Here is a 25624-nt window from a genome sequence, read left to right on the forward strand (position 1 = left end):
GAAGCTTCAACATGAAGATCTTGATTTGCCCCATGATGATGAGGCATATTGATGAGTCAATGGATGAACATTAAAATCGAGAGCGAGAAAAATGGACGACGTCCCGGATAAACGTTTCGTTTGACGGGGCAAACACAAGGGGAAGACTGAGATAAGTCATCGTCGTCATTGCGTAATCGACTAATCTCCTTCTCCCTTTCGACTTGTCTGAATGACGCTCCGTTATATGCACCAAAGTCCGTCGCGCAAAGGGGCTGCAAGTAACAGAAGGCTTTTCATCGCGGAAACGATCTTGGTTGCTTCGTGTACGACTGGGTATCTTCTGTATGACCGCTGGTGATGTATGTCTTGATACCGATACCGGAACAAGAATGAGCCTTGAGGAAGGCGGCGATATCGGAGACTTGAGGTAAGCGTCGTGGGTGTGGTTTTTGGATTGGGAGACGCTAACTTACCCCTGGCTTGAGGATGCTCTTCAATCCCCCTTCACTGACAGCCCACGCTGATAACGAGCGAACTTGACGACGGAACTGTCCTCATTGCGGCGAGAGATTGTGCGCTCCGCGCTCTACATTACCCTTGCCGACCACCACGCAATTGATGGACCATCACACCTGGCGTAAGTTATCGCAAGTCCTGCCATATGGAAACGACCCCATGACTTAACTTACAGGTCCCCGAACGTTTCGCGATTTCTATGCCGCACAACTCTCTCTCTCACCTGTTCAAGGAAACGCTGGAACCCCCCTGCCGGTCAACTTCGCGATACGTTTGCGACTGGAGTACTAACTACATCTGGCTCTTTCCTGCTCTTTGGTCAGCGGAATATCTCTCTCTCTCTCATTACCACTTGCTCGGACCAGATCCTGTGTGTCAGATTTCGGAACAACACACAACTCTTGCAGCAGCTTCATTCACCTCCGGAAAGCACTTGGATGGCATGCCTTTGCGGTGGCACACGCGGCGTCGTGCAACGATCAGTATATTGGTAAGTCTGAACTCGCTCTTGGCGCAAGTGTGCTTCGGCCGTGGTCATGAAGCCGTAAGCACCGTCAGACAGCGAACTCGCCCCGTTATGAGTCTTAAACGACGCTTGCAAGTGGCCGTCGGCATCAGACAGTATGACGAGAAGCGACTTCCCCCGCATGATGTTGGCGTTGCTGATTTGGGGATAACTTCAGACCAAGATGTGGATTTAAGAGTCGAACAGGACCCCCGGTTGAGGATCAGCTCGTTCTTACGCCGCAAGTACAATCTAAGATGACGAGACGATCACCGCGACCGCTCCGCACTTGGCCATCCGTGTGGAGTTCTCGAAGGGAAAACATAAAAGGCAGGCAAGACGGTACCTGGACGAGGCGTCTGTCTGATCGGTCGATCAGTTGGTACGAGTCCTATATTTGCGTGTTTCGACCTATTTTGAGGGCATCGTACAGCTAGCTGTACGTAAGCAAGTCTTGCATGCATTTCACGCGAACTGGGAACCGAGACTTGTCTGCGTATCCTCTCATTCCCCAAGGCCTTGGCGTTCTGAGATCACGTTAGGTGGCCGAAAGCCAGCCGTGGGTGGTGTTCTGCCCGGATGAACGGAGACTATCTTCGGCCGCGGGACTTTGGGATTGGGAAGCAATTGATGGTGGTACAGGGCTGCGGTCAAGATATGTTTCCTCCCGATGTCTGCACTGTCCGAGGACGGTCGGGGTCCGTCTGGTCTTCACGACGCGACGGATGATGACATGATCAGATAGATGATCATAAGTTTCACTTGATCTCCGTATCTGGCCTCGACGTCTACTCTCTGCTGCAGGTTCTACCGCTACCTGACATTGGTAGTGACTGCCGTGACGCAGACTCGCATGGCCTTTCCGAGTTGTCCTACCGGGTGGGATGTTGTTGTAAGTCAGTCTCAGAGCGATACCGCTTCGTCGGGGCATTTCTGACTCAGGGCCGCAGAGAGAACACCTGGAGTTACTACTCTTGTACGCTGAACAATTCTTGGTCCTTGGGTTTTTTCTTCTTAGAAATTCTAAGGGTAACTCAAGTCGAGAAAAGCGACAGCCCCGGATCCTTCCGGCTGTCTCCATCATTTGCAACGAAAGAAAAACCACAGTTACGGCACGGGAAAAGCCCTCCCCAGCGCTCTGCAGTGCTTCCAGAGCGTGGCAGAGATGTGGTGTAAGCTTATGCTGATTACTGTTTGATGGGTGGAATTAAACGATTCCTGGGCTCCCACCAGGTCGTCAATAGGGTTAACGTGTGCCATGGCGTTTTTAATGGCAATTACTGCAGTCAAAGTGAAAACGACGGGAAAAGTGACGCCCTTCGTTGATTGCGAGAGAAGGTGAACTGGCCGTGGTTCAGCTATCGACTGTTTGCATGCTTTCACAGGTCTTTCTCTTGCCTTTGTCAACACCATCTTCATCCCGACTTGGAGCATCGTTGATCACTGCTAGCTCGGCGTCTTATTCCTATACGTCTGTTTCGCGTGCCAGGTATCCACCGAAGTACGACATCGAAGTTTAGCGGGTTTTTATTTTTATTGTTTACGCCAGGCTCCACTCGACATCCTTCGATAGTCTTGAATAGAACTTCCCTTTGTAACAACTTTGGACGAATCTTCTGTTTGGAACCATACACGACCATCAATGGCACGATCACATCCCTCGCCATAGTACATTCCGCGTCTCCTCAGTATCCCCGCCGATCAGCCCGGTTCACAATCGCCACCTCCGCGTCGCTCCCACCAATCCGAGGTAGAGGTGGGCAGCACCCCAGATGTCCGGCCTGTGGACAGAGGTGATGGGCGGATTGGTTGGCAGAGATGACACAGGAATGCAGATCGCGCTGGCGGATCAGGATACGAGATTCGAGCAGGACGAATGGCTCGTGATCGTCAACATTGTGATCCTGGTGAGTCACCGTTTTCGATCGCAGCGCAAAGCAAATCCTAAAGGGGGCTTCGCAGTGCTTCACTATCATCGGAGCGGCGACGATTCTCCTCTCCATGGGATACAACGAGTTTGTCAAAGGGAGACCAGGGACGACGAGAACGAGGATCGTCCAAGCTTTGATCATCTGTGACTTCATGCTCGGGTGAGTCACCGTGGGCATGCGACCTTTGGGTGGCCTCCCTGACCATACACAATCCCCCAGCGTCGTCGGTCTCATTTCATCGTCAATGTCTCTCTCACCGGAGAAAAGGTTGATGGTTCACGGAACGGATGCGTGTTCCGGGTTGGGGTTCCTATTTGTCACGCTTCTCTGGACCGGTGAGTGGGATTTATTCACAAATCGGCGGTCGTACCATGCTGACCAACCCATCTTCAGAACACCTCTGGACCCTTACCCTCGCTATCGCGACCTTCATGATCTTGATCTATGTGAGTTATGAGGTGATCGTCAAGGAAAGAAATTGACTGCCCCCCCCCCCACCAGCCGCTTCATGGTGTCACATTGTGGCTCGAACGTCGCTGGTATCTCCTGTGGGCGGTCGGTGAGTGGTATACATGTTTGTACCCCGCTTCGCAGCTTACCTGCCGGTCTCAGTATGGGTCATAGCTGTCACTGTTGCCATCATCGGGTACACAGTCTATGGATTCTTTCCAAGTAAGTGCGGAAAGTGTGACGCCCTTGGACAGCAAGGTGACTGACACCCCCTCCCTCTTCATAGCCGGCGGGGTTTGCTACTACGGCGATAACGCCGGGCTATACTCCGAATTGATCCAATTCATTCCCAGAGCCATCGTTTGCGCCGTCATCTCCATTCTATACGCCCGCCTCTTCGTCTTCCTCCGCCGACCTGACAGAATCCGCACAATGCAATCGAACTCGTCCAATGGTATCACTTACGAATCTGTCTCTGAACCCGACACTCCACGACGTCGATCTCGATTCGGCTCGTTGCTTCCCGACATTTTCAAACGTCACCAAAACGGTCCAGCTGGAGATGAGCTCAACATGAGGCAGTTGCCGGATGAGCCTGCAGAATTGGACGGGATGATATTGAACGGAATCGAGAGCGCCAAACAGCCACGGCGAACGACAATCGACTCGGCCGTGCAATCACCGACGGCCGAGATACCCCCTTGGGAGCGAGTCGAGCTACCTCCTTTCCAGATCGATGGGGAGAGGTTCGGCGGTCCAAATTCGGCGACGGCCACACCTTCGGCCCCATGGAGTGGATGGAAAGGTCTCGGTGGGAAAAAGCGTTCAGTGACAGGCCACAACCCTCCTTCGTCGGCGCCTGTTTCGCCGCCAACCCGTTCACACTCCAGGTTCGGGTCTCATTCCTCCGATAACCACCCTCAGCAACCTAGCGAACGAGTGGAACCTTCCATCAAATCCGCCTCCGGAATGCAAAGTGACACCCCTAGATTCCCCACCCATTACTCCCCCGTCATGCCCACTCTTCCTACCGAGATCGTTTCTTCTCATTCATACTCGGCCAGTGGCTCTGCTTCCGGATCGATGTCATCCGGACCCAGCAGACATAGACGTTCGTCTGTTCTCTCCACCATGGTGGACCCGATGTCTTCTTCCTCTCCCTCACCTTCGCAACCGATCTCTTCTGGTGTTGTCAACCCTCGCCACGATTGGTCTCCACGATATGAACGGCAGCGACTCTCCATACCGACCGTCGTCGAAGGCGAAGTATCGACGTTGACCTCGCAGCCTCCCTCCGTGTCCGTTTCCAGATCGAACTCTGCACACAACACACCACGTCTCCAACCCCTTCCCCTCTCCCATCCGATTTCCCCCACACGACCACGAGCGCCTTCCGAATCGTCGTCTTTGAGACCGCTATCGCCTCGCGCCTCGCCCAGAACACACAGCGTTTCCGATGCAGAGATGGGTCTTTCGTCGAGATCAGGACAGGGACGCGACGAGGAAGGGGACGAAGACGCTTGGGATCTGATGAAGATGTTGTCCGAGGCGCCCCCTGGTGGCGGGGATGATCGATTCGCACCTCGCGATGGGGAGCAGTTCGAACTGGTGCCAGAATCGATGGCGTCGTACCTGAATAGAAAGACGGCCTTGTTGATGTTGTGGTTTCCTCTGGGGTATCTTTTCCTATTCTCAGTGTCTCTGATTCGCTTGATCTACGACTTTGCCGGACGTCCACCTGAAAGCTTACGAGCGATATCGAGGTGGCTCATCCTGTCGCAAGGACTTCTTGACGCGGTCATCTACGGTATCGTCGAGTGGCAGTGAGTGTGGCTTCGTAAACCAACTATGATACTGTGTCTGACTCTTCCCTCAGTACCAAACGAGTCGTTCGAAAACGTGTCAGAAAAGGCACATTCTCCCCCCGTCAATCCTCCACGGGAAATCCCACCGGATCCAGGTCCGGCAACATGACCGGTATGTTTAAAGGTCTCGGATCGCGATTCACCGGCGGAGGCGGCGTCACAAGCGCAGGAGGTGGCAGCGGTTTGGTGTCCGCGGTGGGCAGTCGATATCCAAGAGGTGGTAGTGCGATGAACTCCCGGATCGACAGAGAGGTCGATGAGACGGAAGGGGAAGAGGGAGTAGATGTTGAAATGGATAGGGACAACAGCCAAAAAGCGAGTTCGGAAGATACGACAACGACGACGGCGACGACGACGGCTGTGGGGAGCAGTACCAGAGCAGGTGGAGGGAGTTCTTCAACGGCGGGTACAGGTGACGACAAGGAGAAAGGGGTGAGGTTCGAAGAGGACGAATTGGGTAAACCGATACCTTGATTGTCGTCCATTGAATGTTCCGGATTCTACCTTTACCTTGCATACATAGCATATCACCTCGTCGCCATCCACCACGGATCCTAGGCAGAAGTACACAGCACTTTATAGTCACATCACATTACAGCTTGGTAGAATCCTTGCATCAATAATGACCGAACATTTGGAGTTCGAGTCGCCTGTAGCGCAGATCGTGCCATCGTGTCCCAGGGTCGGTCTGTCGTTCTACAGTATCTTTCACCGCATAGAATCCACCTGATGCGCCCCGCTCACACCACCTCATACTGTTCCGTACTCAATACGCTCTTCCCAACCTCCGTCCCGCCCCATTCCAACACTCTCCTCTCCCCGTCCACTGACGACGTTGTCGATGCCCTCGCCATAGCTTCCGGAAGGCCGAGGACGACCTCAGCGATAGCCGCCGAGAATGGAGGTTGGTCCGGTGCGTATCTGGAGAAGTGAGGCGGGGCGTCATAGGCTATCGTGGCTGTGTCTATCAGGCTGGTGTGGCATGACGGCGGTAGATCGAAACACAGAGCGAAACGTCAGCAATGGACGATAGCGTGCGGGTCGAATGAAGAAAGACCCAGCCCACTCACACATCCGATGTGAGACCTTTGATCGGTGTCCTTTTGGTTCGGAATCGCTACGAGATGATGACTCTGTCGGGGTTCGCCTAACCTTATTTGGCGAATCTACCACTCACATGCATTCTATATCCTCCCGTCGTCTGATCAAGAACACCGACACTGTCAGCCAAGACGTCCTCGCCGTGGAGTTCCCACTCACCCCTATTCGATCTTCCGTAGACTGGATCCGATTGTCGTCAGCTCGAATCATCAAACGAGTGACGCTAGTGGAGAAACGCACGTGAAAATCCCCTTCGTGTGGCCACCATCCCCCGTCACTGTCCGACAGACCTTCTGCGTCTTTACCACTGACTTGACCCGTCCAACATCCTTTCAAGGGGTGAGTGAAGATCGCATCGACTTCGTCTGGGTTGGGCGAGAGGCCGCTCAGGATGGTAGGATCAGAGACGAAACACACGACGGCTGGTCGCGGCGTAGGGTTAGGTTCATTCAGTGAACGCTCGATGTGATAGACCTGTTGCAGAACTCACGAACAACAACTATGTGGTTCTTCATATGGGCGTTGAGAGGAAGGATGGTGAGCACCGGATCGATGATACCGATATGGTGAATGGCTGGATGATCCATGGGCAGGCCCACCTCTTCGAACGCTTCGCGTCGCTGTGTCAGATCAAGTGTCAATAACAAGCCCAATTGAGAACAAACAAGTCAAACAGATAATCCTCACGGCAGTGTAGATGACATCCGGATCCTCTGGATCGACCTTGCCGCCCGGTAGTGCCTGTGACGAGGTTTAGGATCAGTAAGAAAAAGCATCCAACATTGATATGGGAGGATCTTTACCGTCTGCGAGGGATGTCTCCTGTGCAAAGGATCATGCTGTCCGTCAGCTCTCGTCGCATCCTCTTCCTTCCCAAAGAGGGACACCACTCACCGTAAGGTCTTTGCTCTTGTCGTCAGAAGAACATGTAGCTCGTCATCGCCCTCCTTCCGGAACAGAACAACCAGTACAGCAGCTTGTTTCAGCATACCGAAGCTGGCGCAAATGGTATCAGCTCTGTCTAGAACTGGAACTGGAACTGGATCCGCCCAGAGGTCGTTGGCATTGGAAGGAGGATGTAGATCCACTCACTCGGGAAGCGGTGGAGCGCGATACGACGCCAATCTCGCCAGACAGCTCCTAGACTCGTCCGATAGCCCGCTCAGTGCCGATTCGGGCAAATCCAATCGCGAGCTGCTTTCTCCCCTGGGTGAGTTGGACGCGGACGCGTAGGTAGTGTAGGTCATCTTGGCCATCAACTTGTGTGTGGAGGGATTCGGTGTAAAGCAGTGTGGCATCGATCGACCACACTGCAGCTGTGGAAGTTATTTGGTAAAACAGACGGACGGAGTCGTGGGGAAGATCGTCCAGTGGAGGATGTTTGCAAATGACAAGGTTTCGCTTCGTGCGTGAATTTTGCCTGGGACACCAGGACTCAGCGTTGTTTGCCTGAAGTGATAGAGCGGAATGGTATAGAAGGGATGAATCTCCGTACCAGAGCACGACCTTCGATGTTTTCAAGGGGTGTGTGTCTCCAAGCTCAGTTGAGAAAGGAAGTTGTTCGCGAGTCGGTACGGCCGATACTCCTCCGTCGAGGTATGATACCGAGATGGTCGTTTTGAGATCTTCGCCAAGTCCAAGAGGACAGTCCCCTTGATGCTCCTTTATGTTTCTGTATCTCGAATGTGGTACTGCTGTGCTCAAGGCCCTGGTGATATAGTAGGATTCACGGACAAATATTATCATTGTTGGGGACAACAAAGATGCGAATTCTAGTTCTAAGCGCGACCTGTGATATCCGCGTGGGCTCCACGTGGTCGGGAGCCTTGTCTACCTAGCATATGTTGACGGAGAGACGGTCAGAGGTTGGGGAACTAGGGAGGTTAGGGGCCTGGAGGGAGCGTCTCACGGGCATGAGTCGAGTCGGAAGCGACGGGGGAGTGATACATCCTTCAACAGCTTAGCTACACTGATAGTAGTACAATCTCAGAGTCGTGTGATTGTTCTGATCCTCCGCTTTTACTTTGAGACTGCTTCACACATCATATGCGACTCTCCCGCCAATGAACGAGAACCTGTAACTCGCTTGATACCAGTTCCTGAAAGATTTCCTACCGGCGATACCGGGGACCGTAGCGAACGAACCGCCGAGCTGTCACCGCGCAACTCAGTTAGCACCTCTGCGGGAAACGGGACGCAATGATCCATCACACTCACCACGACGAAATGCTTCCCATCGAAAAAGTCGGAAGAATATCCGGGGTACAACTCCGAAGTGACGAACCCTTCGTATCCCTTGAACTCTGTATCGGTCCACTCCCAGACACCACCATTGTGTCCGTGGATGACCTTGCCAGCGTTGTCTCTGTTAGTGTTGGTGGGTCTACGAACATCGGATGAATCAGTACTGCCTGACTCAGCACTAGTGTGTAAACTCACGGAACAGGATGCCAATTCTTCACTCCCACATTGTCCATCTCACCCATGACCCTCGGCCCCTCTTCAGTCTCCCAAAGCGCTCGCAACTCTTCCTCCGTCGGCAATCTCCCACCTTTCCACTTTGCAAACGCCTCGATCTCGTTCTTACTCGCCATCAAAGGCCAGGTTCCAGCAACTTCAAAGCTCAATGGTCCGTAAAGTGTCCTGATCTTCCACTCTGGCTCTCCCTCGTCGCGTACCCACGACGCCGGCGCAGATTCGCAATCAATTGTATCGAACAGCTCGACCGCCTTGAGGTACTGCATGTACTCGTTGTTGGAGATCGGCAAAGAGTCGATCTTGAACGGCTTGACCTGTTTGAACACTTGGGGATGTTCATTATCCCATCCGAACTCGTGATCACTCCATCCCTCAGCATCTGAGTACTGCTCATCTTCCTCTTCTAGATCCCAATGACCCATCTTGACTTCCCTTCCAGTCACATCCAGCACTTTGTTGATCGTCGCGAACGCCTTCCAATGCTTCGCGACTGTCTCCCACTGAGGTGTGGAAGCTGCTGACGGAGGCCGAGTGAGAGGAGATTGAATCAACATGTAGAGAAGTGTCTCCGCGTGCATCGCCTCGTGCTCAAAGGTCATGAAAATGACTCGACCGACATGTCGCGAGAAGGCCATCTGTCCGTTGGACAGCTTGTCGTATATTCCACGGAGTCGGGCACGTACCCGGTCTCGGAAACCGAGAATCTCCCCGAGTGCCGGCCAATCTTCTTCGCTCATGGGAACTTCCGAGTGGTCCTGATTAGAGATAAACATCAGCCATGCTCAGCTTGTCGCCATTCCCACTCACATGACATTTGGTCGGATCGTCCACATCCGGGTCGATACCTCTTTCAAAAATGGTCTGAACTAAAGTCAGTTCACCATGCGCTCGACGCAGCAATCACTCACCTTGAAATACTCCGGCTCGGTGTGGTATCCCTTGGTCATCCTTGTCAGGTGAATGTCCAGGAACGTGGGTCTGTCGCTGTATCAGCTTGTGTCATTGCTCAGCCAGATGTACTTACATATGTCCAAGATAGAAAAGGCAGATATGTCTCAGATCGATCGGTTTCTGATGCAACAGCTCCTTCGGGATCATGTCGAGGGTGATGCTATGAGGACTCGCTCAACAATGCTCGCTGCCCTAACGCGTTGCCACTCACTGATCCCACAACTTCCACAAACTCAACCACTCCTCCCACTTCGGCACACCTTTGATCATTTCCCATTTGGACGCTGTCTTCCCCTCGCTGGACTTATGACTGATCGACATGCCTTCTGCTTCGACTAAGGGCGCGATGAACCTCACACTTGGTCGTTCAAGCAACCAAAGTCGGTATTCTGATCCGGGGGCTTTCCAAGAATCGACGACCCTCAAATCGGCCTCTTGGAACAGCTCTGTTGCTTCTTGCAAGGAGTACTGACGTCACCTTCATCAGCATCTGAAACGCGTGTGGGATATGCGGCGCGCTCACCTTGTAGCTCCACTCAATGTTGAGCAGTTCGTCCTCTTCGAGCGTGACGTCTTGTCGACTATTCGGCAGTTCGATTGTTTGCTTCGATTTGGATCGGAAGTAAGCCTCATGTCGGCCTAACAAGGTATACATATGAGCGTTCGATCTCCTTTGTCCCTTCGAGTACACGCCGACTCACCGAGTTCCTCGTTGTACCTTCCGACAAACTCCACTCCTGCATCGCCTTCCAATCCAAGCTCCTTTCGCACAACATCCCATCCGTGCTCCTCAAAGGCACGTGTGTATCCACTCGGATCATTGTACGCCACCTCGACCATCCTCGATCCTTCCGCTCCTGGAGCTGGCCTACCGTCCAGACCAAGCAAGAGAGTATCGCCCTTTCGCAGCGGTAGCGACTTGAGGAAGGGTGCTGCATCCCCTCGATCGAAGTTCCCGAGAGACGAGCCGAGGAAGACCAGATGGAGAGGACGAGATGATTGCGCCGAGTTGTGGGGATTAACAGCCGAACTGTCATTCTTGTAGGTCTTGGGGGCCAGATATGGTTTGGTCATCTGAGGATCTTCCTCAGATACAGGTGACCAAGTCCCCGAGCCCGAATCGGTACCGCTAGCGGACAGATCGGACACTTCGCTGTCGGGGATCGCGCTAGGTAAGGGAGAAGCTTGAGTGCCGGGTGTGATGAGATGCACGGATACCGGACTGGATGTGGTACTATCTCCCGATCTCTTGTCTCGCACTGATATCTGGGGAATGGGCTGGGCAAGGGATGGGTTGAGGGATTGCTCCCTCGAGGACGCACTCTCATACTCTAGACCTCGTCCGCGGGACTCAGCTTCAGCGGAAGTCCTCAACGAGTCCAGCTTTCCATCTCGGATGAACTGCAGTCCCGCTTCATAATCCCCATGCAAGCCGACACAGGCTACCTTGCCAGCGAGCTCCGAGCCGAAAGCCTCGTCCATTTCTCCAAGGACACGACTGAGTTCCGGGCGGGAGAGATCCAGGGGATGGTACGTGATGGGGGGAGGGTTGGATGAGGTGTCAGACGGTAGAGACGAGCATAGTGCTTTGAGGAGGTAAGCGGTCTTGCGAAGGGCACTGGAATAGCATACAAGCCGTTAGCTCTATGACACAAGTATTAGCGATGGACATAATCACCCCGCTCCCAGTTCCACAACGTCCCAGCCGCTCTCTACCCCACTGCCCAGTCCTTCTTCCCCGTTCACCCCGCCGTTCCACCTGCCCACTGCCGTGTCACCCCATCGCGCCGGCTTCCACGGTTTCTCCACGGGTCTTCTTGCCGTGTCCTGCTCCTTGTCCTCATGCTTGTCTTCCTGTCGTCGCTGACGACCTGGAAACCCCATAGCGAGAGCTATCTCCAGACCATGCTCTTTGAGCAAGTTCATCTCATCTTCGAAGAGATAGTATTCATGAGCATGGGCGGTGATCTCGTCGTAGAGTCTATAAACGTGGTAGAGTTTCAGCGCCAGTCCACTGGGCGACTACGGCAGCTACATACCTCAATCCCTCCTCATCATAGAGGACGAGGGTAGGAACGCTCCGCTTGAAAGCCCATTTCCTATCTTCTCCTCGAGAGCCAGGAACGGTGAGCTCCTCGGTACCCTTCAGTCCGCGCTCGATCTCATCTCTGATACTAGAGCTTGAGCCTGCGCTAGCTCGGGTCGGAGGGAGTGTGTGTATTGTAGCAGGTATCATGACGGTGGTGGTTGTGGTGGTGGTAGTGGTTGTGGTGGTACAATGCAAATTCGAATGATACAACAAGTACGGATAGAGACACACGAACGTGGATTGATTCTATCGTTAATAATCAGCATTAGATGATGAGCGGCATTCGGGGAGATGATCTCCACTCTCTCCAACTGTGCTTGGCCGAGTAGCCGTCCGATCACGAGGTCATACGCACAGTACGTAAAGACGGGCTGCTCTCGGTGTCCTTGCTCGTGCATGACTAATCCGCTCCTTCCAGCAGCCCAACTGGGGGCTGACTGTACTCATTACTATCTACATGACCGAGGGGCAAATGACGATCGGAGAAGGGGTGACGTCCATCATCGTGACGTTTAAAGTTAACCGGAAGAACCCTGACACAAGGGTCCGACTTCCGAATTAATTTATAGATCTCCCATTTCACATTTAGAGCCTTAGTTTGGCATAAACGTTGCATAGTCATTGATAATAATCATTATTTCTATCTTTCGCGGAACGGGCATGTATTAGGAGGCTCGTGTATAGGTGCGTATAGTCATGATCGTGATCGTCGAGAACATAAAACGTAAACAGTGAAATGGCCAGAATCGCAACAGACAGTGAATTGAACAAGAAACCATATATCAGACCAGCACCTTGGTACCTTGAGCTGCGCGAAGCAAGCTCGACTTTGTGGGTCGCGGACCGACTGACGGGGACGCGGCAGTCTTTGCTGCACTCCTTACCGATGCGACGGCAGACTTGGTCGAAGGGGTGGATAAGACCTTGGCCTGGATGGTGGGTAACGAAGAGAATGATGGCATAGATGTGGAAGATGTTGGTGCTCGAAGCAGTGCAGCTTTGTTGAGTCTTGGTGCCTAGAGAAGGACCCGACCGTTGTCAGTCTTCGACTATTCATAGCTCGGTCGGTATCACTCACGATGCTTGGGGCACCGAGACTTCTCACGCCAGCCATGCTCGACCTTGTCTTGGCCTTCTCATCATGCTTTTGCTGATCCAAGCCAGTATCGTCGTTTGGCTCGACAAAGTTGGCCACGGAAGTCACCTTCAATGCTGACATCGTCCGAGTGAGTGACGAGGTGCTGATTGGGGATTTGGCCATAGTAGGTGATTTGACGATCTGACCTCCGGTTCGGAGAAGAGACGACTTGTTCTGTCTGGGAGCCTGCTCATACTTACCATTAGCGAGGATCCTGACAGCATGTAGCGTAAAAGCTTACGATGCTTGGAGCGCTCAGACTGGACGGAAGAGCTATACTCTTCCTTCTCCTTTCTTTTTCCTCCAAAGCTCGGGCCTTGTTCGCGGCGATGATTGCTTCGGGATCTTTTCTGGCAGATTTGATCGGGGTTGAGCCTTGGCCACCTGCGCGAAGCTGTGAGGACTTGGTGGCGCGAGGAGCCACAGAGGGCGCAGCAAGAGATGGGACGGTCTGCAAAATCTCCCTTGAGCTCCTTTGTCTAGAGTAAGGAGACTCACGATACCCAATCCAACTCTCTTGTACCCCGGAGTACCCTTGACCACCTCGTCCCTCTTCTCGCCGGTCACTCTCCTCGGTCTCACTTCATCCCACTTGAGGCCCAATCTCAAAGCAGCAGATTTGGTCATCTTTGGGCCCAACCCCACTGCCCTCGTACTGCTCGGTGCCGGTCTCGCCTTGAACATCACTTTCGTCGGTGTGCCCGCAGAAGCTTGACCTTGAGACTGCTGTCGTCTTGCCAGCGCGGAGAGGATGGGATCTGCTTTAACGTCGGTGGAGGTGAGAGAGGAGTTATCGATGAACCTCGAGGCGATTGGGTCGGGCGCGTCGAGAAGCTGTTCGACCATGTCTCCTCGTTCAGGCTCATGGTTTCCGAGCGGCGGAGTCGCCGGGGAGAAGGCTGAGATCGGCTCTGTCATCGGAGAGAAAGATGATGGCTCATGGGACTCTTCCGAGTGGGCGTATGGGGACATGCTGATCGATCGGGTAGAAAAGGCGAGAGGGTGCGGTGAGGTGTGATGCGTGGACAAGCCAAAGTATGATTGTGGGTATAAGGTGGAGGTCGAAACACCAAGATCAAGTAGTTCGCGGGTTTGTGAGCGAAAGAAATCAAACACTTGACAAGTACTTGGTTCTCGTGCGAGGGGCGTGTGTTCTAGAAGGAAAGGAAATGTGTTTGTCGCTGTTGAATGTACACACGTTGAAAAGTTGGTTGTTGTGTACTCGTCCCGTGTACACAAGGTCAAAGCGCTCGACGGTGTAAAGGTCTATATTCCATGTCAACAAACAGGCACCGAGTGGAGTCCCCACATGTCATTGGCACTGCCACCCTCAATCTCCTCATTCCGGTATCACGGATGTGGCCGTGACAGGCTAGTTTACGTAAACCGATTCGAAACAACCTACTAGATCGGGAAATACTGCCTGATTGGGAGTGCGTAATATTGGGTTTTGATTAAGCGGTATCTCCCCCTTCCCCCCCCCCAATCCAGCCGTCTCATTCTCTCTTATCGAGTTAGCTTTTACAGCTAAGAACGATAGCGCACGACATCACACACACCAAAGGCAAGGTATATAGATAGAACCTATCAATCAACGCGTAACCCCCAATCTCTTCTTTCCCTTCCTCTTCAGTATCACTGCCTCATACATCATACATCTCTATCGCATACATACAGTCCCTCCAATCGTTGTATTAGTATAACACTGCATACATCATGCGCACTTCAGCGCTCATCTCACTCCTTCCCCTCCTTGCCACTCTCACTGTCGCACGTCCCCACAAAGGAGCGCAACACGATCATTCCATCTCATCACATCATCAACCTCGTAAATCACTCTCATTCGGTCCTACTCACTCTCATGCATCCTTCGAGGTGCTCGAAGAGCCCCTCACCATCGCCATCGTCCAAGCATCAGGCTTGCTCGGTGACGTCGATGTGAGAGAGGTGGCAAAGACCTTTATCGCGTCAAAGGTCGAGGGCGAAGAGGGTCAAGCGTTCTACATTCGTGATGATGTGAGTTTAGCCTTTTGACTCTTGTGCACTCCGTTTTGTGTGGTCGATCACCCAAAGAAAAGAACGATACTTGGTCACTTCACACGTCTGCACACGATCCACTCAAACCCTAAACTCAGTGGCAGAAGAGCTGACGCAGCCCCCCCTCATCATAGACCTACACCGATTCTCGTACCGGTGTCACCTACGTTCACGCTCGTCAACTCATCAACGGTCTCGAAGTTTCCGACGGTGACATCAACGTCAACATTGACCGAGACGGTCGTATCCTCTCATGGGGTAACTCGTTCCACCCAGGATCTGCTCCTTCGATATCTGAGCTTCAAGCTGGACCATCGGGCGAGACCGAACGCGTGTGCACAATCCTCCAAGACCAGTACGAAACACACAAAGCCGATCTCAACGCGCTTCAAGGCAACAAAGGTGCATGGGGGATTGTCAAGGCCGCAGCTCAAGCTGCTCTTGGCTTTAGCCCTCACCACGCTGAGGTCGACGAGCACCAAGTCAAGAAGATCCACAAGTCTATGCGACACGTGAAACACCACATGGACGCTTTGTGCGAGGTTAAGGCCGCTTCCTCAGGCAATGTCCTTACTCCCGTCGAAGGTCTCGTGGCTCTCCTGCCTAGGCTCTCTCATTCCCCTGAAGGTCTCCGCCCCGACCTTGCCGTCGTTGACTTCCTATCGACACCTCACCACTCCCTTGCGCCCAAGCAAGCTCCTGCGGAGCCTCCTACCGAAGTCATCTCCGGTCCCGGTCTCGACAAATCTGGCGTGCTTTCCGATGTCCCTGCGCGACTCATGTACACGCAGGTGTCGCAGGGAACCCCCAGATTGGTCTGGAAGTACGAGGTCGAGATGAACGACAGCTGGTACGAAGCGTATGTGGATGCCACCACCGGCGAGCTCTTGCGTATCGTCGACTGGGCAAGCGATTACGAATTCGAAGCACACGAGCACAAAGAGGCTGGCATCAGGAAGGGCGGCAAGCAAAAGCCGCTTCCTTCACCTCCCAAGAAGATTGAGCCTTACTCATACCAAGTCTTCCCCTGGGGAATCAACGATCCCACCACTGGTAACCTTTCCGTTGTCACTGAGCCTTGGGATACCGTTGCGTCTCCCCTCGGATGGCACAAGTACCCCTCTCATGCCAACCCTTGGTCCTCCAAGATTCCCGGAGAGCATGTCAACGGCAACTACACCACCTTCTCGACCACTGCCGGCAACAACGTCTACGCTCATGAGAACTGGCAGGGTCAGAATGCCTTCTTAACCAATTACCGACCTGTTAATGAGTCCAAGGTGTTCGTTTACGACTATGGAGAGTACGAAGGTCTCGCTCCCAAGGAGTACATTGACCAAGTCGTCACTCAGCTCTTCTACACCTCCAACATGTTCCATGACTTGCTCTACCGGTTCGGTTTCGACGAGATCTCCGGAAACTTCCAGGCATACAACCACGGCTTAGGCGGTAAGGGAGGTGACCCCGTGATTTGTAACGCTCAGGACGGTAGCGGTTACAACAACGCCAACTTCATGACCCCGCCAGATGGTCAGGCTCCAAGAATGAGGATGTATGTTTGGGACACTGCCACGCCTTACAGAGACGGTGACGATGAAGCAGGTATCGTCATTCACGAGTACAGGTGAGCTTTCCCCGTCAATCGTCGCATACTCTGCTGACAAGACTTCCAGTCACGGTCTGTCGACGCGCCTTACCGGTGGCCCGGCCAACTCTGGTTGTCTTGGTTATGGCGAGGCTGGTGGTATGGGTGAAGGATGGGGTGATGCCTTGGCTACTCTCATCAGGCAGATCGAGGAGCACCACCAATTCTCGTGAGTGCTGTATTGTTCGCGGCTGTATGGCACAAGCTAACAGCGCTGTCTAGGAACGGTACTGACACCTACGCTATGGGTGCTTGGGCTGCCAACCGAGACACCGGTATCCGTAACTACAAGTACGCCACCAACAGCACCACCAACCCTTCTACCTACAAATACCTCGACAAGGGGTGAGTAAATACAGTGATAGCCAGCCCCCGTTCATATGCTGATCCCTCCTCAGATCGTACTGGGGCGTCCACGCCATCGGCGAAGTCTGGGCAGAGTTCCTCTTCGTCGTCTCCCAGCGACTCATCGAGAAGTACGGCTTCTCCAAAACGCTCTTCCCTCCTACCAACACCTCGATTGCCAACGATTACTACACCAAGACTGCGGAGGAGTCCGTGGACTCGCTTGGCCGACCTGTCCCCCTTGTCCCCAAGCACGGAAACACCCTCGCAGCTCAGCTCATCATCGACGCGATGAAGCTTCAGCCTTGTAGGCCTAGCTTCTTCGACGCTCGAGACGCGATCATCCAGGCCGATCAGATCTTGACTGGCGGTGCGAACACCTGTTTGATCTGGTCCGCTTTCGCCGAAAGGGGTCTGGGCACAGACGCCAGGGTCGTTGGTACTACTCCCTGGGGCGGTGGTATCAGGACCGATGGCTACGCCGTTCCCAAGAAGGTTTGTGGAAAGAAGCAGTAAGCGATCTCATCGAACGTCTCGCAAAGGGTATCGATAGAAGCTTTAGAGAATCCTTAGCATTGTGTGAAAGTGTATCCGTGTAAAGTATACTTGAGTTTTGAGTTGTGATGCCTGATCAGTTGAATATCTTTGACAGATCGTTGTATCCAGAATTTGTAGGAGTGTTTGCCCATTGTCATGAGATGCGACGAGTATACCTAGACGGTGTGGAGTCAAGTTCAGATAGGCAAGCAAGAGTGTGATCGGTTTTACCTCATCCTTCCACACTCGAGAGCCCTCCGCCCGCGGGCTGCGGTGACTAACCTTTGCATTCGTTAGCTTTTGCCTCCACTCTCCACCTCCAGTGTCATAATGACGTCTCAGTTTGACGACATTGGTTTGGAGCATTCGTCGCGACGTCAAATTGAACTCAATCATTTGGATTTCGTTTCCAATTTTAACACGCAATCACAAGTCGTGAGCATACTCCTCAAGTGTTCAGTAAACCAGAGCCGACATGACCTCCAATAAGATCCAGCGATTGCTTGTCAAGCCCAACGAATATGAATGGGGGAAAGTGGGGAACGATTCGATGGCTGCGAGACTGACGAAGAATGCTTCGGAGCAAGGGTTCGAGATCAAGTCTGATCAGACGTATGCCGAGGTGGGTGGGGGTTTTGATCCAACAGGATCTGTTCTACTCTCTCTTGATTGAGATCGAGTCAAAGACGACATGACATGTCCATGTTTTCCATTCCATTAGGACTCGAGGCTGACACACATACATACCTATTTACATCACACAGCTATGGATGGGAACCCACCCTACCAACCCTGCATACCTGTTTTCCTCGCCCAAAACCCTCTTGTCGAAACACATCCAATCCGATCCATCCTTGCTCGGTTCCGCCGCCGAGAAATTCAAGACCCCCTTCGACGGTGCGAAAGGGTCCGGAACGGAGGATCAGATAGAGGGACACGTGCCGTTCTTGTTCAAAGTGCTGTGTTGTAAGCAGGCCTTGCCGTTGCAGATTCATCCGAACAAGGAGTTGGCGAGGAAATTGCATGAGAAGGAGCCGGACAAGTTCCCAGAGTGAGTGAAGCGCGTCGCTTTCGATGGGCTACGTAACGTCAAAGAGCCAGGTCATGGCGAAGTCGTAGTCGTAGTCGTAGTCGTGGCGGGAAAAAGAACACGAGAGATGACTGACTCTCTGGGTTTGGATCGCGGATCGCAGCACAAATCACAAACCCGAAATCGCCGTCTGTCTATCCCCCACCTTCCTCGGCTTCGCAGCCTTCCGTCCATACCACCAAATCGTGTCTTTCCTAGCCACTGTCCCCGAGATCTCGCAACTTTCCCCCAGACTCCAAGACGACATCAAGACATTCACTTCGTCTCCTTCTGGCGAGACACTCCAGAAAGTGTGGGAGGGTTTCCTCCATCTGGGAGATGATGAGAAGGTCGTGAAGCGTTTCACGGAGAGGGTGAAGAAGGATGGGAAGAAGGCTTTTGAGGGGTTGGAGAAAGGGATCGATGAGGAGGAAAAAGGGAGACTGGTCAAAGCGACGGAGAGTGCGGGCAAATATTATCCGGGAGATGGAGGGTTGTTCTCGAGTCTGTGAGTGGGCGAGGGAGACAGCTTGACCTGTAAACACCGGACAGAGTCAGCTGAAACCCAACGCCTTCCAGGTTCTTCCTCAACCTCGTCGAGCTGAAAAAGGGCGAGGGGATGTATGTCGGTGCAGATGGACCTCATGCTTGGCTCGAAGGTGGTGAGTGCGGCGTGCGGGATCTTGGAGCAACGCTACGGCCGTCCACAGTCCTTACTGAGCCAGCACACTCGGCCCATAGACATCGTCGAACTCATGGCGATCAGCGACAACGTCCTCAACGTCGGTTTCATGCCGTCCGAAGAGAAAGACACCGTCTCGCTCGTCGCTCAAACCGTCACTTGCACACCCAAGTCCATCCCAGAAATCAAATTAGACTCGCAACCATTCTCCTCGAAATCGTCCACGGGGAAAACCACCGTCTATTCTACTCCGTTTGAGGAATTTTCGATCTTGAGAATCCAGGGCGATGATACTTTGAAAGCCTTGGATGGGCCCGCTGTCGCGATCGTCCTGGAAGGTGATTGGTCGGCGGGGGATGTACAGGCGGGAGAAGGAAGTAAAGTAGAAGGTGGGGAAGGGACGGTGTTGTTTGTAGGCGCCGGGACGGAGACCAAGTGGTCGGTCAAGGATAAAGGTGAGGTCTGGATGGCGTTCTATGATGGGGATGCGGGAAAAGACGAGGTGGGAGAGAAGTAGACGACTAGTGGTGTCGATGAAGCTGTAGCCAATAGCACGAGTCGATCGATGTATTGCATGTATCATTTGTCATACAGTATACCACGGACATGAACGGTGAGACTTTTGTGCAACGCTATATGACCGGGGTAGGGTATCTGTTCCATGCTCCTCATCCACATTGTCTCTCACTCTCACCGGCTCTCGTCTCAGCTCGTGCAGGACATACTGTATGACCATCTCGCCTACTCCCCCTCGCTCTGTGCCACTGTTTCTTCGTCGTTGCCCTTTCCACCGCTCGGTGCGTGGTCTTGGTCGACTCTGTCTGGTCGTACCGCTGTGGTGAGAACTCGCACGCTCTCTGCTTCATCTAGAAAGTCAGAATGGTCAGATCAATTTAATCTCCTCCTTCCTCCTAAAAACAGAAAGAACCAAAGCATCCCGCCAAAACACGTCTCCCGTCGCTCAGACAAGACCACCATCGTCCCGTCCCGCGAGAGAATGCGCCACCCAGGTCAAGTAGCACGACGATGAGCGTACGCACCCTCCAGACTCTGACCCATGGCCACCTCACACCCTCTCCCGGTCTTGAGACACTGCTCAATCTCCCCCTTCCAGCCTCGCCAGAAGCCGGCGACGATGCCCGCGATGTCGTGTTCGACGGATTGGAGCTCGTCGTAATGGGTTGCGAGGATGGTATCCTGTTCGGACAGGGAATGGACGAGGAGGGTGTGTATCTCGTTGCTAGGATGAACAGCGATCAGTCTCATCACGAAATGCCAGAACGATTTACCGCCGGGTAAGGAAGTCTGATTGAGCAGTTTTGGGATATAGGAGGAGAGGGAGGGGCAAAGGGGGGAAGGGGATAGAGACTTTGAAAGGAGACGGCTTCGAGCCACGACTTTTGCATGAGAAGAACTCGACTCAGAGTTGCGCCACTCCACTCACAGCTCATCGCGATGTGTCACCGTGATAGCTTGCTCGACCCTCTCTTTCTATATCGAATGCAAGGGCATCAGCACCGCACCTCCCGTCCAACGGGCACGGGCATAGGCCAGAGCACATCGACCGAGGAGCAGCGCTCATGGCTTCGTAATACCAGAATTCGCACAACTCACCACGTCCGCGACGTACTTGTTCGCTTCTTCCAACGTGCGTTGAGTGAGTCGTTTATGTTCAGCATGGATCTTCTCTGTATGGGTTTGCGTAAGTTCTCGACGGAATAGGAATGAAATTGATTGGCCAGGCGAGGGAAGAGGTTCAAGGGTAAAGTAAGGCATGTTAGACGTATCAGTGTGTCAGTGACAGGTAAGCAGGTGATCATTTCTTGACTCCGGCGAAGGAACAAGATATGAAGACAGGGAAGAAAAGAAGGACGGTCGGGACGCATACGTTTGACTTCTTTGAGGATCTGGCCAATATCTTGTTCTTGGCTTTTACCAAGAGCGAGCGAATGGTAGCAAGGGGTCAGCTCCAAACGTTAGGGAACAAATCCCCATCGAGTCAACTATCCTTCCCAATCCTCTTGATGATGTGACGACGTGTGATGGGCCGACGAATACGAACACTCCACTCACTTGTCCTCGCTCCACGATCCGTTCGACGTAGCCGGGCTGCTGGGTGCTTGAGATTGCTTGACTTGACGAGGAGGCATGTTGGAGTCAAAGCGGGATTAGCAGCGTGTATCAATGCGGTGTATAGAACAGAAAGTAGAATGTTGATCAGGAAGGAAAGGATGGGTGCAGTCACCACTTGTATACGCTCAGAGGAGGTCCGAGCGTGAAACCGAGAAACCCATCAGTCCATCAGTGTGTCAGTCACCCAGATCAATCGCTCTGATAATCACATAAGCACCCAATCGCCATGGAGGGACTTGTAGACAGGCTGCATATCAAAGTCTGATCAGCCCCAATCCAATCTCACGACTTGTATCTTGTCTGCTTTACATATCAAGAATCTTGACCTGGCGTTGAAAAAAAAAAAACAAGAGATGAAACTTCTACACGCGACCACGCCGCAAGATATTGTAGAAACCGAAAAACAAAGACATGCCCTTCTGTTGCTTATTACTTCGAACAAAGCCTTCCACCCGCAGCATCTACCCGAATAATCACAATGTCCTCCTACAACCGGAATGCCTCTCATGACCTACTCCTCCCTCTCTCTCTTACCGCCTACCGCGGCAAGAGCGGATGGGAGTGCACCGAGATTGCCCGTTCTGCCATCGAATCCAGCGGCAGCGACAGCAGCGGAAGCAGGGCCGCCACCGTTCAAGACGATAGCCTTCAGTAATCGGTTCTCGTTCTCCAGTGAAGTGTTCTCAGCGGCGAGAGCGGCCACTTGTGCTTCGAGCTCCTCTGTGGATGACGTTAGATCTCGACACTTGTCACCCAGTCAATGCAACACTCACTAGCTCGTCGCTCCAGTGCTTGCTCACGCTCCTTCTTCTTTGCTCGGAAACGGGCAGACGCCTCGGTGTTCCTTCGTCGTTTACTACAACCACAAACATGTGTGTTAGTGCAACCCGTCAGGGCTTGTCAAAAAGCAAATAACTCACTCCTCCTCGAGTTCAACTTGACCGGCACCAACCTGCTTCAGTCTCTTCGCACCAGTGATTCTTCCGTCCTCGGAAGGTGAATCACCAAAGTCACCGTAGAGTGAGCTGGGTCCAGGCAAGACCTCGGAAGTAGGAATAGCAGATGGTGTAGGAGCCGCAGTGTCGTTGGTGGCGTAAGGGGTAGGGAGATGAATGAGATAGTTGTTGTGCATGCTGGGAGTCTGGGCGGAGTGCGGCTGTGATGATGAGGATGATGATGATGATGCACCGGGTTGACCGATGAAAGCGGCAATGAAAGACTCGAGAGTGGGTGCGCTGCCGGATTTGCCGTTGTCCTTGTCGCTGGATGCAGAGACTGGTGTAGCCGCAACGACAGGGGTAGGAGCTGGGACACTTGGTACAAAGTCTGTCTGTTGGTGCTGCTGTTGTTTGTCCTTCTCCTCCTGTTCAGATGGCGAGGGCACGTTGCCAAAGTTTCGGAACAGTTCGTCGGCGTGTAGGAATCCCCAGAATGCCTCTTCTTGCTCTTGATTCATACCAGCGGTAGGAGGAGAGTTGCCGGGCAAGGCGTTGAGGGTCTGAAGGTGTTCGGGGAGATCGGGAAACATTGTTGATGGTGAGTTTCTCGTATGGTAAGAGGAGGGGTGAGAGTGGTTGGCTGACGGGCTAAGTACTGTCCTGTACTCTCCTATAGGTGACTAGAAAGGCTTCCACCGGAATGAAAGGGATCTCGTTGCCTATTGTCACAAAGAGGGTCACGATCAAAAGAGGTCGAGAAGGGAGTCAAGATATCGTCTGCGTCGACAAAGGGTTTGACGTGTTTCGTACGCTACAGTGGTATCGGGGTCGTGGCGGTAGTATTGCCGAGGTGAGATGCGATGGTGCGATACTCTGTGTTTGAGAGTGTGTGTCGAAGAGGACAAGACGCACGCGTGCAGTTTTGTTTGATGGACAAAAGGAGAAGAAAAAGAATGTGTGTGAGTTGCGAGCTTTTGATTCGACCGATGGAACCAATTACGCGAGAGGATCGAGCGTCGTGGTGGTGAGCTTGTACTGCGCTCCTTTTGAGGATGGTCGAGGTCGACTGTGGTGGTGATCAATGACCGACGTTTGTTGATGACGAAATGCTGATGTATCTGTCACCAAAGTTTTGATGAAGGTCAGAGGTAATGATGATCGCGAACGTTGAATGGATTGAGATGAGGAATAACGAATACGAATTCAGGAGGAAGGGGGGGAATTTGGAATAATCGATGAGGGGCCATGGAGGGTATCAAGAATGTATGAACTCATAGGGATCAAAATCCAGCACCTGCCTCTTTGGGCAATAACGTCAACATTTGGCTGACTCATTCTTCTCGAGTTTAGCGCTTAGACTCGGAGACAGAAACAACCGCCCGCCACAACAGGTCCTAACAGGGCGATCCATAACTCCGACAGTCAAATTCTGGCGAGCAAATCGGCGATAAAGTAAAGTCCGATACCACCCTTTTATGCTGTATGCTGCAGTGCCACATCTTGAAGCGTTCTTCGCAACCCCCCCCCCCTTCACCGCTTCCTCTTTCGCTGTGGCTTTGGCTTCCACTCGGTTTGGCTGTACTTGTGCACACCCTGGCTTTGGTTCGAGGTGATTATCGTCAACTACGTCGCACAGATACATACCTGCGCTCTTTCATCCTTCAAGACTTTCCACATTACCTCTTTATTTTCACCTTACCCTCCGACTAATTACGCTGAGGATCTGGACGAGATGGTGGTGAGTGGTGTTCTTTGTCTCGAGAGGGCGGTTCCCGTTCGTGGAAAGCATACTGGAGGAGCTGGACGAGCACGACAAGTGAGGGGAGATCAACGGTTGGACACAGATATGGAAGGACAAGGAGGATCAGAACGAGGATCAGAATCGAGCTTTGTGAAACGGACGCCGAGTGGACACACGGACCAACGAGCGACACTCGATATTGAGCCGACGATCGACCATGGGTTCACTGTTCAGTCATGTCGCATATGGTGTGCGGACAAAGCCAGTCCGCGATCTTTTCATGATTGTAGAGATGGAGGAGAGCATCGGTCGAGGGTGCTGCTCAGCGATGGAGCTTGGAACGACGGGGATAGATAATGCTGGCCGGGAGATCATCAACGTAGCACGGGGCTAACTCTAGGCCTTTCTCACAGCAATCCACATTCAAGCGCTTTGTCGAGGTTGGCCGAGTTGTCCTCGTTAACGACGGACCTTCTGCCGGCAAGCTCGCCGTGATCGTTGAGATCATCGACCACAACCGAGTGGGTGGATCTCGTCTGCCTCCTTTACCTACTGCATCTGTTCTGACGATCTTCACAACAAAACAGGCTCTCATTGACGGTCCCACAACTTCCGTTCCCCGACAAGCCTTCCCTTACCGAAACCTCATCCTCACCCCTTACACCCTCGCCAACCTTCCCCGAGCTGCTGGTTCCGGTCCCCTCAAGAAGGCCCTCGAGAAGGCTGGTGTTTTGGAGAAGTGGGAGCAGAGCGGTTGGGCCAAGAAGTTGGCCGCCAGGCAGACCAGGAAGGTGAGTCGGTGCGACATCACACAGCCACCATATGCGGGTTCAAGGAAGACTGAGAGGCTGATGATGCTTCGGGGTATGACAGAACTCTTCCGACTTTGACCGATTCCAGGTTCAACTCGCCAAGAAGAGCCGACGAGATCTTGTCCGAAAGGCCTACGTCAAGGAGAAGAAGGCTTCTGCTTAAACGGAGTTCCTGGAGGTTAGAGGATGGGAGCGATGGAAGCGAGTAGGTGGAGGAGCGCGCACGATAGGAGTGAACGGTGGGAGCCCTTGTGGGACCTGCTGTGTAGGAGGGACTTGCTTGTAGATGCTAAAGATTGCGACTACAAGTAGTCGTTGGGTCATGACATTTCCGATCATCAACATGTGTTGCGAGCGTGTTCACGTGTCTTGTGTGCGCGTATGTATGTGACGGGTCTGATCGGATCGAAACTGTCGGACAGTATGTGACCGACGCTGAGGGGGAAATATCGCTGCGTTCTACACACCGTAGATTGAATCCGACTGGCTGAGAAGTAAGTTACCGGTGACAGCTAAGACCGCGTCAATGGAATTGGATCCGGCGGGTTTCGATTGTCCATGCTTTCATGATCCCTAATCAACACTTCATCTCACCCGTCGTGTCTATCGATGGCGGAACGCTGCTATCGCACGCAGCATCGCCACATAGTTCGTCGTGAAAGACCCATGGTCGAAGGTG

At 53.0% G+C, this 25624-nt stretch overlaps 9 protein-coding genes across 9 annotated transcripts; 4 read left to right on the forward strand and 5 right to left on the reverse strand.

Moving 5' to 3' along the window:
• Positions 1 to 2775: 2775 nt before the first annotated feature.
• On the forward strand, positions 2776 to 5723 carry IAR55_005361 (uncharacterized protein; the record flags this gene model as incomplete). The annotated part of the gene is made up of 8 exons (XM_066948453.1): positions 2776 to 2910; positions 2966 to 3093; positions 3154 to 3269; positions 3328 to 3380; positions 3436 to 3493; positions 3547 to 3606; positions 3671 to 5207; positions 5261 to 5723. The coding sequence occupies 8 exons, from the start codon at positions 2776 to 2778 to the stop codon at positions 5721 to 5723; spliced, it is 2550 nt and encodes an 849-aa protein (XP_066801021.1).
• A 266-nt stretch (positions 5724 to 5989) lies between these two features.
• Positions 5990 to 8265, reverse strand: IAR55_005362 (uncharacterized protein; the record flags this gene model as incomplete). The annotated part of the gene is made up of 11 exons (XM_066948454.1): positions 5990 to 6221; positions 6320 to 6366; positions 6427 to 6450; positions 6510 to 6530; positions 6591 to 6772; positions 6841 to 6970; positions 7038 to 7091; positions 7154 to 7172; positions 7245 to 7346; positions 7443 to 7660; positions 8260 to 8265. 11 exons carry the CDS (start codon positions 8263 to 8265, stop codon positions 5990 to 5992), a joined length of 1035 nt encoding a protein of 344 aa, XP_066801022.1.
• Positions 8266 to 8385: 120 nt separating this feature from the next.
• On the reverse strand, positions 8386 to 12015 carry IAR55_005363 (uncharacterized protein; the record flags this gene model as incomplete). The annotated part of the gene is made up of 11 exons (XM_066948455.1): positions 8386 to 8502; positions 8568 to 8733; positions 8790 to 9583; positions 9636 to 9689; positions 9737 to 9806; positions 9853 to 9939; positions 9991 to 10247; positions 10303 to 10418; positions 10481 to 11397; positions 11458 to 11760; positions 11819 to 12015. The coding sequence occupies 11 exons, from the start codon at positions 12013 to 12015 to the stop codon at positions 8386 to 8388; spliced, it is 3078 nt and encodes a 1025-aa protein (XP_066801023.1).
• A 635-nt stretch (positions 12016 to 12650) lies between these two features.
• Positions 12651 to 13978, reverse strand: IAR55_005364 (uncharacterized protein; the record flags this gene model as incomplete). The annotated part of the gene is made up of 4 exons (XM_066948456.1): positions 12651 to 12884; positions 12947 to 13192; positions 13248 to 13457; positions 13505 to 13978. 4 exons carry the CDS (start codon positions 13976 to 13978, stop codon positions 12651 to 12653), a joined length of 1164 nt encoding a protein of 387 aa, XP_066801024.1.
• Positions 13979 to 14722: 744 nt separating this feature from the next.
• On the forward strand, positions 14723 to 17549 carry IAR55_005365 (uncharacterized protein; the record flags this gene model as incomplete). Its single annotated transcript, XM_066948457.1, has 5 exons — positions 14723 to 15022; positions 15178 to 16667; positions 16717 to 16857; positions 16911 to 17033; positions 17087 to 17549. The coding sequence occupies 5 exons, from the start codon at positions 14723 to 14725 to the stop codon at positions 17547 to 17549; spliced, it is 2517 nt and encodes an 838-aa protein (XP_066801025.1).
• Positions 17550 to 18045: 496 nt separating this feature from the next.
• IAR55_005366 (mannose-6-phosphate isomerase, class I) lies at positions 18046 to 19838 on the forward strand (the record flags this gene model as incomplete). The annotated part of the gene is made up of 5 exons (XM_066948458.1): positions 18046 to 18192; positions 18335 to 18621; positions 18764 to 19147; positions 19219 to 19301; positions 19381 to 19838. 5 exons carry the CDS (start codon positions 18046 to 18048, stop codon positions 19836 to 19838), a joined length of 1359 nt encoding a protein of 452 aa, XP_066801026.1.
• A 224-nt stretch (positions 19839 to 20062) lies between these two features.
• On the reverse strand, positions 20063 to 21471 carry IAR55_005367 (uncharacterized protein; the record flags this gene model as incomplete). Its single annotated transcript, XM_066948459.1, has 6 exons — positions 20063 to 20187; positions 20362 to 20561; positions 20766 to 20812; positions 20936 to 21009; positions 21210 to 21250; positions 21395 to 21471. 6 exons carry the CDS (start codon positions 21469 to 21471, stop codon positions 20063 to 20065), a joined length of 564 nt encoding a protein of 187 aa, XP_066801027.1.
• A 494-nt stretch (positions 21472 to 21965) lies between these two features.
• Positions 21966 to 22982, reverse strand: IAR55_005368 (uncharacterized protein; the record flags this gene model as incomplete). Its single annotated transcript, XM_066948460.1, has 3 exons — positions 21966 to 22174; positions 22228 to 22310; positions 22375 to 22982. 3 exons carry the CDS (start codon positions 22980 to 22982, stop codon positions 21966 to 21968), a joined length of 900 nt encoding a protein of 299 aa, XP_066801028.1.
• Positions 22983 to 24350: 1368 nt separating this feature from the next.
• On the forward strand, positions 24351 to 25108 carry IAR55_005369 (60S ribosomal protein eL14; the record flags this gene model as incomplete). The annotated part of the gene is made up of 4 exons (XM_066948461.1): positions 24351 to 24383; positions 24547 to 24654; positions 24721 to 24924; positions 25007 to 25108. The coding sequence occupies 4 exons, from the start codon at positions 24351 to 24353 to the stop codon at positions 25106 to 25108; spliced, it is 447 nt and encodes a 148-aa protein (XP_066801029.1).
• Between the last annotated feature and the right edge of the window lie 516 nt (positions 25109 to 25624).

The sequence above is a fragment of the Kwoniella newhampshirensis genome, chromosome 11 (genome assembly GCF_039105145.1).
Source record: "Kwoniella newhampshirensis strain CBS 13917 chromosome 11, whole genome shotgun sequence".
Taxonomy (NCBI): domain Eukaryota; kingdom Fungi; phylum Basidiomycota; class Tremellomycetes; order Tremellales; family Cryptococcaceae; genus Kwoniella; species Kwoniella newhampshirensis.